Genomic DNA, 14,680 nt, shown 5'->3' with positions numbered 1-14,680 from the left:
TCCATTGCCTGTGTCATTTTTTATAACCTTATACTTATTTGTGTTTTCACCGAAAGAACAAGATCATACTGGCATACTGTAGACACTTACCGAATACCTGCTGCCTGAATGAATGAGGACAACCTTGTAGGTTCAAATCATCCATCCTCCTGAGGGTCTTCCCTTAAGTCAAACCACATGTATGTTGATTCATGTGTCAAATAAAACATCTCTGTGTTCTCTTCCTGAAGACCTCCCAAGTTGAGTATTCCTTGAACAAGCTTCATCTCTAGGTTAAGGTTATGGCCTGGTCCTCACTTAAGTTACGCTGAGCAAGGGCTAGGCACTGTAATGATATAGTGTAATCTCACATTCCAGGGGATTAGCAGAGGCCTCTGATAGCCCAAAGGGGACTCTGGGTGTTTTCATAGCCAACTGCTGCTCCCCAGAAACTGGCAGTGTAAATGGGAAATCAGAGTACACTCTTGAATGTTAGGTACTCATAAGAGTCCTACCAACTATTAGGAGATGGGGATGGGTGGTTAGTGTGGCCTGGAGACATCAAGGAGGTCCTCATGGATAAAACAGGACTTGCCTGAAAGATTTGCTTTGGGAAAGGCCAAGAAACAGGCATTTTAAGATAGAGGAACACAGGTTGGCTAGAGCTGGGTAGGAGAAAGATACGGCTTTCTTAGACAGTGAAGACTGGGTGGTCTTTGAGTGGAGGAAAGACTGGTATTTTAGGCTGCTGTCACCAGGGGTGGAGTAACTGGGGAGCAGCAAGTAGCCCATGATAGCCGCTGAGAATAGAGATGTCGGGTACTGATTTTCCTGTCACTTCTTAACCTAATGACTTTGGCCAAATTGTTTAACCTCTCAGCACCTCCATTTCCTCATGTGCAAAATGGGATCACAGTTTACACCTCACAGGATTGCTGTGAGAATGGAACAAGGGGATGGCAGAGCACGGGACCGTGGAAAGTCAAGCATGGAGATGACATAAACACCCTTCCTATCACCAGGCTGGGGCGCAGAGCCTGACTAGGGAGAGGCTGTGCTTGACTAATGAGCAGAGGCCTTTGGGAGCCAGACTGGGCCTGCACTGACTCGTGTGGCAAGAGGTGGTTTGTACACTGGTTTTGTTCAGCCCATGAGGGCTTCATGGGCATTAGATAAAGTCAAGAAAGGAAGGTGCAGAGATTCTTGGTATCCAGAGGTCTCACCATGCCTCTCTTTCATTTCACAGCCATATACAACTTCCAAGGGAGCGGGACCCCCCAACTCTCCCTGCAGATTGGCGATGTGGTACGAATACAGGAGACCTGTGGAGGTAAGTCACTGGCCCAGGTCATCCTGGGACGCCAGGAGCTTGGGCTAAAGGTGTTGTGACACCCCCAGGACATACCTAGCCACTCCGGCCTTCTCTTGGAACTTGCAACTCTGCGTGGTCTGTTTAAATATATTTTGCTGATATTAGTCATTTAACTTAACTAAAGACAGTGTTTTGTTATTGTAGGAATATATACTGAGAAGCAAAGTCCTGACTATGTGGTTTGACATTTGTTGTGCTTTTTGCTGTGCCATGGAGCTATTGGGAGACTGTGACACCTTCTGGATACACTTCTTTATTAGTTTTAACACCATTAGAAAGAAATCAGCATTATTAGGGTTTTGAAAGGTCTGGAAGATTATAATCCTGATTCAGGAGGACTACGGTGCCCAGCTGCGTGGTTTGGGTCAGGGAGCAGTGTTCACTCCCTTCTTCCACCTGGGAGCCCTGTCTTGGCCAAGGTAGCATCTCTTTCTTCCCGCAGAGGTGCCGTCTCTTGTGAAGCCAAGCATCTATTGGGCTGTATCCACAGTATCGTGGTGGTGGTATTGGTGGTAGTGCGTACTTTTTAAACTTTGCACTAAGATTAATGGCCTTGGACTCGTGAGACAGACCATTAGAAATCAATGTATCAACTGTGTCACTGATAAAATTGACATAGAGACCATGGCATGGGTGTAAGAGTTGAATGAACTTACGAATATGATGGCTATATTCAGGCAGGCTCTCCTGATCCTCACTGCCCAACTGGAACATGGTGGATCTCCCCAGACCCCCACCCCTCCGCCACGTGGGCCTGCCTATAATCCTGCTCTGTGGAGGGTGTACTGTGTGTCCTTCCTGTGTCCAGGCAGAGCAAAGAAAAGGAAGGGCAGAGTGGGCTCTGTCCTTGTTTCCCAGCTAATCCCTTAGGTTAGGCTGTCCCATGCTGGGGTGGGGGTGAAGGGTGGGCACCAAGCAGGTGTGCTCCTGTTAATGAGGCCCGCTCAAGTAGAAATAGAGAGTCAGAGGAAAGGAGGCTGCCTACAGAACTAGCCAGCTGTGGGTTCTCACCTCATAGGTGGAACTGTACTATTCCCATTACATGTTAGGCTAGTTACTCCTCATAGCAACCCATAGGACAGGTAGCATCTTCAGCCCAAGATTAGCTGTATGCGATTAACAAGGCAACTCTGCATATTTGTGTAGGGGTGCATGTACTCTTGCACACGTGTGTGTGCACACACACACACATGCAAACCAAAATAAGCAAACAAACAGAAAACATTTTTTGGAGGGAGAAAGAATTTGATATTTCAAAGCAACTTTATTACCTTCCTAACATTTACTCTTTGGTACTATTGTTATTTTAGATACTATGAACTTTTCAGTATTCAGGCCTCTAAAGTTCCCAATCTGATCCTATTTTACCTGCAGATTGAGTGGGACTGGGGGAGATGGGTCGGAGAAGGCAATGGCACCCCACTCCAGTACTCTTGCCTGGAAAATCCCATGGACGGAGGAGCCTGGTGGGCTGCAGTCCATGGGGTCGCTAAGAGTCGGACACGACTGAGCGACTTCACTCTCACTTTTCACTTTCATGCGTTGGAGAAGGAAATGGCAACCCACTCCAGTGTTCTTGCCTGGAGAATCCCAGGGACAGCAGAACCTGGTGGGCTGCCGTCTATGGGGTCACACAGAGTCGGAAACGACTGAAGTGACTTAGCAGCAGGAGGAGATGGGTGGAGATCTGATTACAAACACCCTTCCCCTTTCCCACAGCACAAGCCTATGTTTTACAGATGCAGTTCTGCTTAGTGGCAGATGAGCGACTTCTGAGTTAATCTACCAAGGGCAAGGAGTGAATATAAAGGCAGCAAGCAGAATGACTCCTCTCAGTGTCACTTTGTGATACTGAGTGCTAAACAGGCAGAGACTGCAAGTGAGGGAGCAAGGCTCGGGCAAGAGAAATGATTCACCCAGCATCACACCCTGAGTCAGGGGCTGTTCTCTCCACTCCTGTCAAGACGAGCTCCCTCTCCTCCACTGCCTTCCAAGAAGTGAAAAAGCCTCAGAATGTTTTCTGCATCCCACATTTTGAAATTTAGATGAGTGTGTTTCTCTTGTTTTCTTGTAGTTTTCCTGGTGAAAGTGCTTCAGGGCAGTAAATTGATCACACAGTTTGCACACAATCAGAGTGTTTCTTTACTTTTGCCTGGCCTGGAGCTTGATGGTCAAAAAGGCTGCACTTTCTGACTCAAGCCACCTTTGTTTTGGGGATTAATCTCCTTGCTCCTAAACTTTTGAGTTTTGGTTTCTCATTAAAAATTTCGATTGATCAGTCTTATTTTAATGTATCTTTGTAATAAACAACCACAGTAATTTTCTGGAAAGATCTGGGCATGTTAATTTAGCAAGTGATTGCCAGTTCATGAATACTTTGAAAATACATTATTTAGAAGTCTGTTAGATTGATTCCAGATATGTGAGGAATTTGTATGAAAATGATTAGTATTTATCATGTGTGCTCTGATACCCATAAGGAGTTTTCAAAGTGGAATTTATAGGATCCCAAGAGTCCCGGAGGGCCTTAGATGGCTAAGGGCTTGGAGATCAGGCCTGGCCTTGTCTTTTTTGCAGGTGGGGAGTTCTGCTTTTGATTCCAATTGAAAACTGTTCCTCTAAGCAGATATATATATAAAAAGTGAAAACCACAGTGTTAGTCAAAAATTAGTCAAAATGACTCAGTAGAAAAAATATGGGTGTGCCCATGTAACCTGCTTATAGAAACCGTACTCAAAAAATAAAATCCAGCCAATTGAGAGAGGAATCAAAATGTTAAAATATAGGAATTGGAAAGCTGCGATAGGAGGAAATACTGGCAAGCATTGAGTCCAAGTGAATTGATTAATCAAAATTAGTATTAAAATATACACTATTTATGACTACCAAAAAGAATGTCATTGTTAGAAAACTGTAAAATGTAACTGTCCACCCAACAACAACAACAAAAAAACTAATAAAATTGAGAAGTTTAGAGGAGAATGGAATAGAATAGATATAATCTTGAAGAGCCAAAGCGTATTTCTCTAGATATCACAATGATTCATTCTAGGTGATAAAAATGTGAATATTTTTATTTTGTATTTTTCAGTAATTTTTAAATCTCCCTTCTCCTCCAAAAAAAAAAGATGTAGAAAAAGCATGGACTTTAATTTTTTTTTTTAATTGAAGTACAGTTGCTTTACAATGTTGTCGTTTCTGCTGTGTAACAAAGTGAATCAGCCATATGTACACAGATGTCCCTTCGCTCCTGAACCTGCCTCCCACCCCGCTTCAGTCCCACTCTTCTCGGTCATCACAGAGCACTGAGCTGAGCCCCCTGTGCTGTGCAGCAGCTCCCACTCACTGTCTGTTTCACACACGGTAGTGTATACACGTCAGTGCCACTCTTCCAATTCACCCCACCCTCTCCTTCCTCACTCTGTGTCTAGAAAAACGGCACAGATGAACCTACTTGCAGGGCAGGCACAGAGATGCAAATGTAGAGAAAGCATGGACTTTCGAATCAAAAAGTTATTCTCTGCTCCATTTATCTGCTAGCTGAGGGAGGTAGACCTCAGTTTTCTCACCTGCAAAAGGGAGTATCATCACCTTGCTCCTGGATTTGCTATGAGGATAAAATAAGAGAAGTAGAGAAGCTGTCTAGCACCATCCTTGGCTTCTAGGTGCTTTGTGTTGGATTCCGTCTCTCCCCACAACCCTCATTACACAGAATTAAAGCTGAGATTGGCAGGTGTATATGTATCTTAGGAATTTGGCTCCAGGAACCCAGAAGCTGGCCCTCTGATGTCCTGGAATGGGTGAGGCTAGCCCTTTTTTGCCTATGTACTGAACTTACACAGTCAGATGAATGGAGAAAACAAAATCTGAGCTGAAACCTTAGGCATGAAAGAGTTTCCTTTCACTAGAACACTAACATTTTTAGTATTTCCTTTTAGATAATATTTTTTTGTGATTAAAAAACGCAAACATTTCAGAAGGGAAAACTCAAACATTTCATTGCTGAGCCTTAGACATCCTAATGCTTATTTCTTTGTCCACATTACATCTTTCAGGCTGCCTTTTCTACCCACAGGCAGCATAAACATTCTACATCCTGCTTTCAGATGTGGAAAACACATGTAAGTGTTTACTAAGCAGTTAGAACTCCTCATGGGGGAATAAATATAAAAACGGAGTATTATTTTTCTCCCATCACTTCCTTCAGTTATATTTGGTTGACATCTTTCTTGATATTTAACAACATCTCAGAAGACTCCAATACCATGTCCAGTTTAATTTTGTTCTCCTCCTTCCCTTTCCCCAGCTTAAACAAGGCTGAGGGTGGAAGGGATTTGGGGTGTTCTCTTTCCGATTTTTTGTCTGCTTGAACAAACAAACCCAAAGGCCAGCCAGTCCCCTGCATGAATAGCCATGTAGCTGGAGAACAAGAAGCCAGATGCCCCCATTGTCTCTGAATGAATCTTCTGGGTGGCACCCCTATGCTTGGATTTGGTTTTGGGGTAAGGGCCAATCCATGCACCCGGAAGGCAACAATGGGTACCTCTGAGAAACACCCCCTACCTCCTGATTGCTTACACTGTGGTGGGGGGATGATCCTTGGGGTTAGCCCAGCTTACTGAGACTCTTGTTTTAAAAAATATTTTATTAGTTAATGTTAAATTAATTAACTTAATTAGTTTTTGGCATTTCGGGTGTTAGTTGCAGCCCGAGGAGTCTTCGCTGTGGTGCCCAGCTCAGTAGTTGCAGTGTATGGGCTTAGTTGCCCCACAGCATGCGGGATCCTAGCTACTCGAACAGGGGTCAAACCCTCATACTCTGCACTGGAAGGTAGGTTCTCAACCACTGGGCCACCTAGACTGTCTTTATAAGCCCTTCAGAGGGAATGTCTTCTTCACGCTCAGCTGTTTGCCACCTGACTCTTCTTTTCCAGAACACCAGGGAAGGTTCCCTTTCATTTCCTGATACTCACACTTGCCCAGGCCACGGAGCTCAGTCTTAGTGGTGAAGATAATGGGGTTTCTAGACAGGGTTTCCAAGGAACTTTTGAATTTCACTCACCAGTGAAATGGAACAAGGGGGATGGATGAGGAGGAAGTTGACGTAGCTTAACCTCCTTAAGGTAAGACCTGGCTCTTACTGTCAGTGTTTTCTAAAAAATGGGACTACACTGTACATACCATTCTGAGATTTGCCCTTCTCACTTAAAAATATTTCTTTCTAAGCTGGCACATGTGTCAGCTCGGCCTTGGTTCAGCTGCAAAGACCTCTGCATGAAGGGTTTGGAATCTCCCACTTGCAGAGTGAGGTGCGCCCAGAGCCATGCAGCAGTTTCTCTCAAAGCAACTCCACCGAGAGTGAGCCTGGTCCGTCCGGGTCCTTTGTTTTTAGGGTACGAAGGGGGCATTATAAGGACTTAAGGTGGTATTTTCAAAAGTGCCACTTTGCAGGGAGATGGTCCTTCGTTTGGGTCTGCTCTAGAGACAGGTTGGTGTTGAAAGGGGCTCTGTTTTCTGAGAGGGGAGTTTATAAGTTAAGCTTTCTTCCCTTTTGATTGTGGGTGAGGCTAAAACATCAATAAACTTCCATTATGTTGAAGTTGAAGAACGTGTTATTTACTTTGTTGTTATGGAAATAAGTTGAAATGTCACTGAAAACAAACAATATTCAAAATCTGTAGGTTCTGGAAGTAAAATGGAAAATATGCCTAAGTTTCTCTGATTGATGATGATGATGATTATGGATTTTTAAAAGACAAAATGGCATTTACTAATCTTTTAACACCATATGCAAGGCACTATACAAACTGAATTTCTTACCTAATTTACGCCTATGAGACAGACACTATTATTGCTCACATTTTACAAATAAGAAAACTGAGGCTTAGAGAAGTGCACTAACCTGTCAAAGATCACTCAGAAGTTACAGATCTTCAGATTCAAGCTTTCATTTCAGACCTCATGCTCTTAAGCACTGATGGATAGTAGCTTCTGTTATATTCTTCTTAACGTTAGTAGATATTTCCATCAAACTGGAATGTGAAATACACTGAGACACTCACTACGCAAACAAAGAAATGTTAACACTTTGTGTGTTCAGTTCATATGTGTTTTAAAGAAATAAATATTTTCGATCAGTTGAGATCCCGTGCTTACCCTCCCTGTTGCATTCTTGTCCTTTTGTCTTCCTCAGGCAATGCTCCTCCTGAAATTGGTATGTTTTCTTCCAGTCTAAGATGCTGTACCTTTATCAGATGTGTTTACCTTCATAATTCTGTTTTAAAAAACTAGTTTTGCAACTAACACTTACCACTCTGTGTGCTAGGTGTTAGTAAGTGCCCTCATTTGACAGGTGAAAATAATGAAGTTTAAGTGACATGACGAGAGATCACGTTGCCGTCAGGTGGCAGAGAGAGGACTGGATTTCTATTAAATAGGATGTGGATTCTTTTTTGATGTGCTGGGATATTTTTAATCTCTCCTCCTTCTCCCCTTCCCCACACAACTGCTGGGTCACTGGAGAATTTAAGTACATTTCATTTTGTCATTTGGGCTTTGGGAAAGGAGGACAGTTGGAGTTTATCATTTTCCATAAGAAAGGTAAAAAAAAAAAAAAAAAAACCTGAAACTCCCTTTTCTCATCTTTCCCAGGATGTACTTTGTGAGTTTTCTATTTTTGAAAAGTTCTTGTCTCGTGGATAGGGTTAGGCAAAAAAGCCTTCCCTATTACTTAACTGGAGGTGCATTAAGCCAGGGGATAAGGCCTGGGATATGGTCAGTGCTCTGTCACCCAGAGCCTGGTTTTGATCAGAGTGCCTGTCGTCATGGGTTTTGCTGTGCCTGTCAACTCTTGCTGTCTGTCCTGTCAGGCCTCGGAGTACAGCCGGATATAGCTGCTGCTGCTGCTGCTGCTAAGTCACTTTAGTCGTGTCTGACTCTGTGCGACCCCATAGATGGCAGCCCACCAGGCTCTGCCATCCCTCGGATTCTCCAGGCAAGAACACTGGAGTGGGTTGCATGAAAGTGAAAAGTGAAAGTGAAGTCGCTCAGTCATATCCGACTCTTAGCGACCCCATGGACTGCAGCCCACCATGCTCCTCCGTCCGTGGGATTTTCCAGGCAAGAGTACTGGAGTGGGGTGCCATTGCCTTCTCCCAGATATAGCTGACTGGTGACCAGATTTGGGAGCACACATCAGAGGTCACAGAGGTCACTGATTCAGCAGAGTTGGGAGTCTCAGAAAAAGTCCTAAGGACAGATCTGCTGAAGCTGATGCTTCATCATCGTGTTGCAAGTAGAGATGGTGCTAAGCCCGTTTCATCAAAGATCACTGGGGATTTATTTCTGAAGGCACCTAGGCCAGTGTTGTGTACAGAATAGAGCCCAGTCAGTGTTTCTTGAACTTCAATCTCGGAGTCAGAATGTGGATGCTGAGGGTAAGCATCAATCACTTTCTTGCTCAGGAGTGAGTTGAAGTTCTGAGAATCAGGATTCCTACAAGAGGTGGCAAGTCACTGGTTATCAAGGGTGAGGGAGGCTGGTGTTGCTAGAAGAGGAAGTCCAGGGACCCTGAGGGTGGCCCAGTTGTGCAGAGGCAGATGTGAGCAGCTAGCAGTCCCTTGACCGTTTTCCCCGGGGAGTCTGGTAGCCTTGGCCAGCAAGGTGGATTCAGGTCACTGCAACCAAGAGACCGTTGACTGTGTGTGCATCTAAGAGAACGTTATCTGTGCTTGTGCTCGTCCCATGGAGGGCAATGTGGCGGAACCGCTTTGAGGGCTGGTTTTGGAGCCACACAGACTTGTCCTTGAACCCTGGCATGTGACTTGGCCCAGCATCTCCACTGATTTGAGTCTCAGTTTCTTCATCTACAGAATGGGAATAATAATGCTTAACTCACAGTGTGATATGAGAATTAAATGAGAGAAAACACACACAGCATGCAGTATACAGCTTTGTGTGCATTTAGCGATCAATACGTGGTAGCTATCAATAGTAATGCTACAGAGAAGTTGGATGAATGGGAAGAAGCTGCCAATAAAGGAGGCTGTTCTAGTGTAGTACTGTGGAGGCTCATCTCCAGAGTCGGACGCTTGGATTTAAATCATTTAGCTGCATCACTCGCTAGCTGTGTGACCAGGAGCAAGTTCTTCATCTCTTCGTGCCTCTCTATTTTCATTTGCAGAATTGAGGCAATAATAGTTCCCACTTTATAGACTCAATCTATAATGTGAAAAAACAAAACAGAAGGCTTCACCAGAATTCTTGGCACAAAGCAAGCACTATAGTTAATATAAGCACTAATTTTAACAGTTAATTATTACCGATAGTTATGGGGAAATGATTAGAGTGTAAAACTCGAATATGGTTCTTGATGAAGCAGAAAGTGTTCCACCACAGGAAGTACTTAGAGGGGATGTAGTTTTGGGGATTCAGATGTTGGGAGGGTGGTAGTATTAGGCCTCCACCATGCTCTTCCCCTAGACAAGAAACACAGAATGATGGCTCCTTACTAGCTGTGTGACTAGGCTAGTTACTTAACTTATCTGTGCCTCAGGTGGGCCTCTCTTATGTAAAATGGGACAGTTGCATTTCCCACCTTATAGGGTTGTTGTGAAGATTAGAAGGCTTCATATATGAAGGATACTTAGAATGGTGTGTGTATGGCATGTGTGTATATGTGTGTGCGCACGCATGTGTGACACTCAGTCGCTTTAGTCATGTCCAGCTCTTTGCAACACAATGGACTATAGCCTGCTAGGCTCCTCTGTCCCTGGAATTCTCTAGGCTAGAATGTTGGAGTGGGTTGCCGTGCCCTTCTCTAGGAGATCTTCTCGATCTAGAGGCTTCCGACCCGTGTCTCCTGCTTTACAGGTGGATTCTTTACCACTGAGCCACTGGGAAAGCCTGCTTAGAATGATAACTTCATTCCAAACCTGAGATTCTTTCTCTCCAATATTCATTCCTTCCATTCTCTCTCCTTCCTCTACCTTTCTGTCTCTTAAAATAGGTACCACTTTGGTCCCCTGTTGCTTTAGAACTTTCTTTAGCTAGTTCATGACTATGAGGGGTGACTTTGCATTTTAAATGTTTGTTTTGGAGCTCACACTTATGTCTGTTGAGAACATATTTCGACAGCAATCTGTCAGCCCAGTAATGAGGATTTGCTAATGAGCCTCCTGGCAGACGCTTTTTATTTACAGAGATAACAAATGCCACTACTTGGCTGTGCTTGAATCATTTCAAAGGCGAGTAGACTCATTATAGTCATCAATACTTGCTATACCAAGGCTCATTTTGTCCAAGGACTGTGTATATAATTTGGATTTCTGTTAATGGAATCATTCTTGATATTCCTTCAAAAGGAAGAATCTTTTAAAACTCCTGTCCTTTCACCCATCCCTGAACCTATCTGTTTTGTAATGACTAACTTCTGCAGATCACATGTTAGACACAATTTGCTGCTGTTAGAACTGTGGGCATTATTTTAGGATGTTTGCCAAACTCCTCAGACATTCTCAGCCTTTCTGTATTCCTAAGGCAGAGGTTGAAAACATGCGTATGAACACAGGAAGGATGCAGGCAGGTGATGGAAAGAAGAGAGGGGCTGGGTAGAGGCTGGTAAGTTGGAGATGCCTCCTTTTGTCTGATGAGACCAGCTGCCCCTCACCACTAGCCAACCGCAGCCACCGGGGAGCACTGGCCTCCTGTTGTTGTTTTTTTTTTAAAGAAGGATTAAATTTGCATTTTTATGTGAAATCCCTGTATTTTTGGTCACTTTTTGGAGATGTTGGCAACTCATTCAATAGAATGAGTTGAATCCTAGGGCTTTGATCTAGACCTAAGGTCTAAAACACTTTGCAGTTGCTTTGCTAGTGAAAAACAAACAGCAACAACAGTAAACCCCAGCAAGGGACTTGCAAGAATAGATGAAAGACCTGTTTCTTTGTTTTCTCTTTGCAGATTGGTATAGGGGATACCTTGTAAAGCACAAGATGTTACAGGTGAGGACAATTTTGTTTTTATTTGGGATAATATTGGGTGTCTATGCGTGACCGTGCCAGTCCCCTAGGCAATTACTTTCCGCTGTTGCACCTCTGCAGACTGATTTCACTCCTCTCTCCTTGGGTCCAGTGTTTTCTCTGCTGTACCGTGATCCGTTCCCCCTTCACTCCTTCTTTAAGGCCAGCTTCCAGAGCTCTCTTCTCCCTGAAAATTTTCCTAATATGCCAGCCATATATGATTTTTACAGTCCCATTGAATCGTGTGTTTTTTATTTGAAATTTATCTTCTACTGTCTTTCTTTAGCTGGCTTGGGGCATTCGTCCTTTCCTCACCTGTGTTTCCAACATGACTCAGGAGGGATAGGTCCAGTCTCAGCCCTCAGGGAGTTCCTCTGCCCTAGCCCCACAACACACCACCATCTCCGTGGGAGATGCACGTGCTTTGCTCACCTCCTGACATCTCACAGTACCTAGTACAGTTACCTTGTGTCCCCAGTGTACACATTGGCTAAACTGATGAAGGAATGTCCAAGTAATTGCTCAACTTCTCTTGTCAATTGAGCCAAGCTTGTGGAGAAAGGAAATAATAGATGCTCCTTCCTTCCTCCCTGACATACTGTATTAGAAGGCATGATCCCTCTCTGCTCTCTAGAGAACAATCAAATAAATCCAGAAAGAAAGCGATCTCAAATCAAAGCAGCCCACGTGCTAACCAGGGTCATTGTTGCTTCAGCACCTGAGCTTCTCTGACAGTACAGGGTGGCTGCTTTCCCAAAATTGGGCAGGAGAGGGGAAAGGCAGAGAACCTTTCTCCCTTAGAGTGAACCTCTCAAGCGCTCCTGCCTTGCCCATCTGATAGTGTGAGTGATCGCAGTGCGGTTAGAGCATTCTTTGGAATCTAGGGCTATTGTTGGATCCTGAACAACTGCTGAAGAAGGGGAGAGGAATTAGGCCTAAATGAGTGAATCTAACACCCACCACTTGTTCTGTGCAACTGGAATTATTCCTGTGAAGTTGGAGGTTTTCACCAGTTAGTAGCTTTTAAAAAAATCATGAAGACCTGGGGTCAGTTTTTTTTCTGTAGGGACAAGTCATTCAATCTCATCTTATCTTACCTCATCCCCACAGGGCATTTTTCCAAAATCCTTTATCTACATCAAAGAAGTGACCGTGGAGAAAAAAAGGTATTTGCGATCTTTCCCCAGACTTGACGCTCTGGTGGCTCATGGATGCCCGCATCCCGTGTGCTTTGAAAACCTGACTTGGCAGATGTGAAGGCTCTGTCTTCTTCGTGCCTGTGTTTGTCTCCAATGCAAATTGATTCGTGTTCGCATCTGATTCTGAGGGGGTATTAGTACATTTGGAGAATCAAACTTTTCACTGGCAGCTGCCTTTGAACTGAATTAAAATAGATTAATCCTGAATAATGAGCTTGAAGGGCCCACCTCAATGCAGGAGGACAGAGAAAAAGGAAGCCCCTTGCATTTGCATAATGGAATTGGTGTGGCTATTAGAAGTGGTGTAGCCTTCTGCCAGCAAGGCCCCCTCTCAGCAGCTGCAGCTTAATGCAAATTTGCCAACATCTTATCTTGTTAGCACCTGGGTCTCAATTTCCCACCGTTTTCTCTCCCACCTTAAATAGAAATATCGAGAACATTGTTCCTGCAGAAATTCCTCTGGCACAAGAAGTGACAACGACGCTTTGGGAATGGGGCAGCATCTGGAAACAGCTCTACGTGGTGAGACTCGAAACCCTGCTCAGCCCTGGGATGGAAGCTGCTTACAGTTTGTGGCTTGGTTCAGATTTGGAATGTAGCCTTGACGGAGTATAACAAACAGTATGAAGTCATCAAAGCCCAGAGAAGTTAGGTGACTTTCAGAGCCACACAGTGAGTTAGTGAGTCACAGTAAACGGGCATCTGGAGTGATCCTTCTTTTTTTTTTTTTTAAACTAATGAAAATCTTATCAAACTTGAATGTGCTTAAGTGTCACCTTGAATGCTACTGAAAGTAAAGCTTCCTTCAGTGGGGCTCTGCATTTTAATAAACTTAGGGATGTTGATCTGGTGGTCTGCTGATAACACCTTGAAAACTACTGTTCTCATGTATCAATTAACTGATGACTATTGTCATCAGATCTGTGAGAGAATTTGACCCTGGAAAAATTAAGAGCGTATTTTGCATGGTTTTCCCTGTATTGAAGTAAATCTAATTTTAAATCCTCCTTTGATGCTTCTAGGACTCCTAATGAGAGTGGATAGCTAAGAAAACCATCAAACTAGAGAGAGTTAGTGTCCACCAAGGCTTCGTGCATATCTGTCACGAAATCCTGTACGCTCGCTGGTGCTCTGCGCTGTGTGTATGCTCACCTTTTAAGGGCATGAATGTTACTCCTATGTGGCTCTTTCATAGTGTATGGTAACGGGCACTTTCAATTACCTTCTGTAGGTTTCCCAAAAGTTGTCAGTAAAGTTTATGGGGCAGACAGCAGATTTAAGGCTAAAGTGATGTATTATTTATCTCCACCATGCCTTTGACACATGCACCATGGAAGCTTGACATTTTCTTTAAGAAATCTTTGAATGGCAAGTTCATCATGCCCTTTACCCTACTAAAGTGATTCTTACACTTCCACGATTCTTGCCATATCTGCATACTGCACATTAAGTATTTACCTAATAGGTAAATTGTCTTCCTTTTCAGTAAATTTAAATGACTCACACAAGGAATTTTACAACATGCTGTCTCGTTCCAACAATTCTCCAACTCTGCTACACCAACCGGATGCCCTATAAGACCATTCCCTTTTGTTCTGGCACTGGCCACCCAGGTGTGAGGGCTCGATTCTGTGAGACTGAGCGCCTTTGCCCTCACTTCAGATGCCAGGTCCTCGGGCTACTTGTATTTCTGTCTGAAGTGAAGCCGCTGAGTCGTGTCCAACTCTGTGACTCCGTGGACTGTAGCCCGCCAGGCTCCTCCCTCTATGGGATTCTCCAAGCAAGAATACTGGAGTAGGTTGCCATTTCCTTCCCCAGGGGATCTTCCCGACCCAGGGATCGAACCCTGGTCTCCCGCACTGCAGGCAGACGCTTTAACTTCTATGCCCAACTTGGTGCAAATTCGGAGACTCCCATGACACTCCCTCCAACCTAGCCTCAGGTTCCATAAGTCCTGGAAAAACTCACAAAACTCAGGAAAGTACTACTCTTACATATATATACGCATGCATATATTCAACAGTGGGTTAGTTGTTATGTCATGTCCAGCTTTTTGCAATCTCATGGACTGTAGCCCTCCAGATTCCTCTGACCATTGGGTTCTCCAGGCAA

General features: G+C 44.1%; 1 protein-coding gene across 1 annotated transcript in view; it reads left to right on the top strand.

Annotated features, from left to right (window-relative positions):
* Positions 1-14,680, top strand: part of DOCK2 (dedicator of cytokinesis 2) — a 456,743-nt gene that overhangs the window by 18,136 nt on the left and 423,927 nt on the right. The window contains exons 2-5 of the mRNA XM_040262783.1: positions 1,226-1,309; positions 11,311-11,351; positions 12,480-12,535; positions 12,994-13,090. Coding sequence (XP_040118717.1) covers positions 1,226-1,309; positions 11,311-11,351; positions 12,480-12,535; positions 12,994-13,090 — 278 coding nt within the window. The remainder of the gene's footprint in view (positions 1-1,225; positions 1,310-11,310; positions 11,352-12,479; positions 12,536-12,993; positions 13,091-14,680) is intronic.

This window comes from Oryx dammah, unplaced genomic scaffold (genome assembly GCF_014754425.2).
Source record: "Oryx dammah isolate SB20612 unplaced genomic scaffold, SCBI_Odam_1.1 HiC_scaffold_20, whole genome shotgun sequence".
NCBI classification, from domain to species: domain Eukaryota; kingdom Metazoa; phylum Chordata; class Mammalia; order Artiodactyla; family Bovidae; genus Oryx; species Oryx dammah.
Note: the sequence above shows the minus strand (reverse complement) of the source record. Positions and strands in the feature narration are given on the sequence as shown.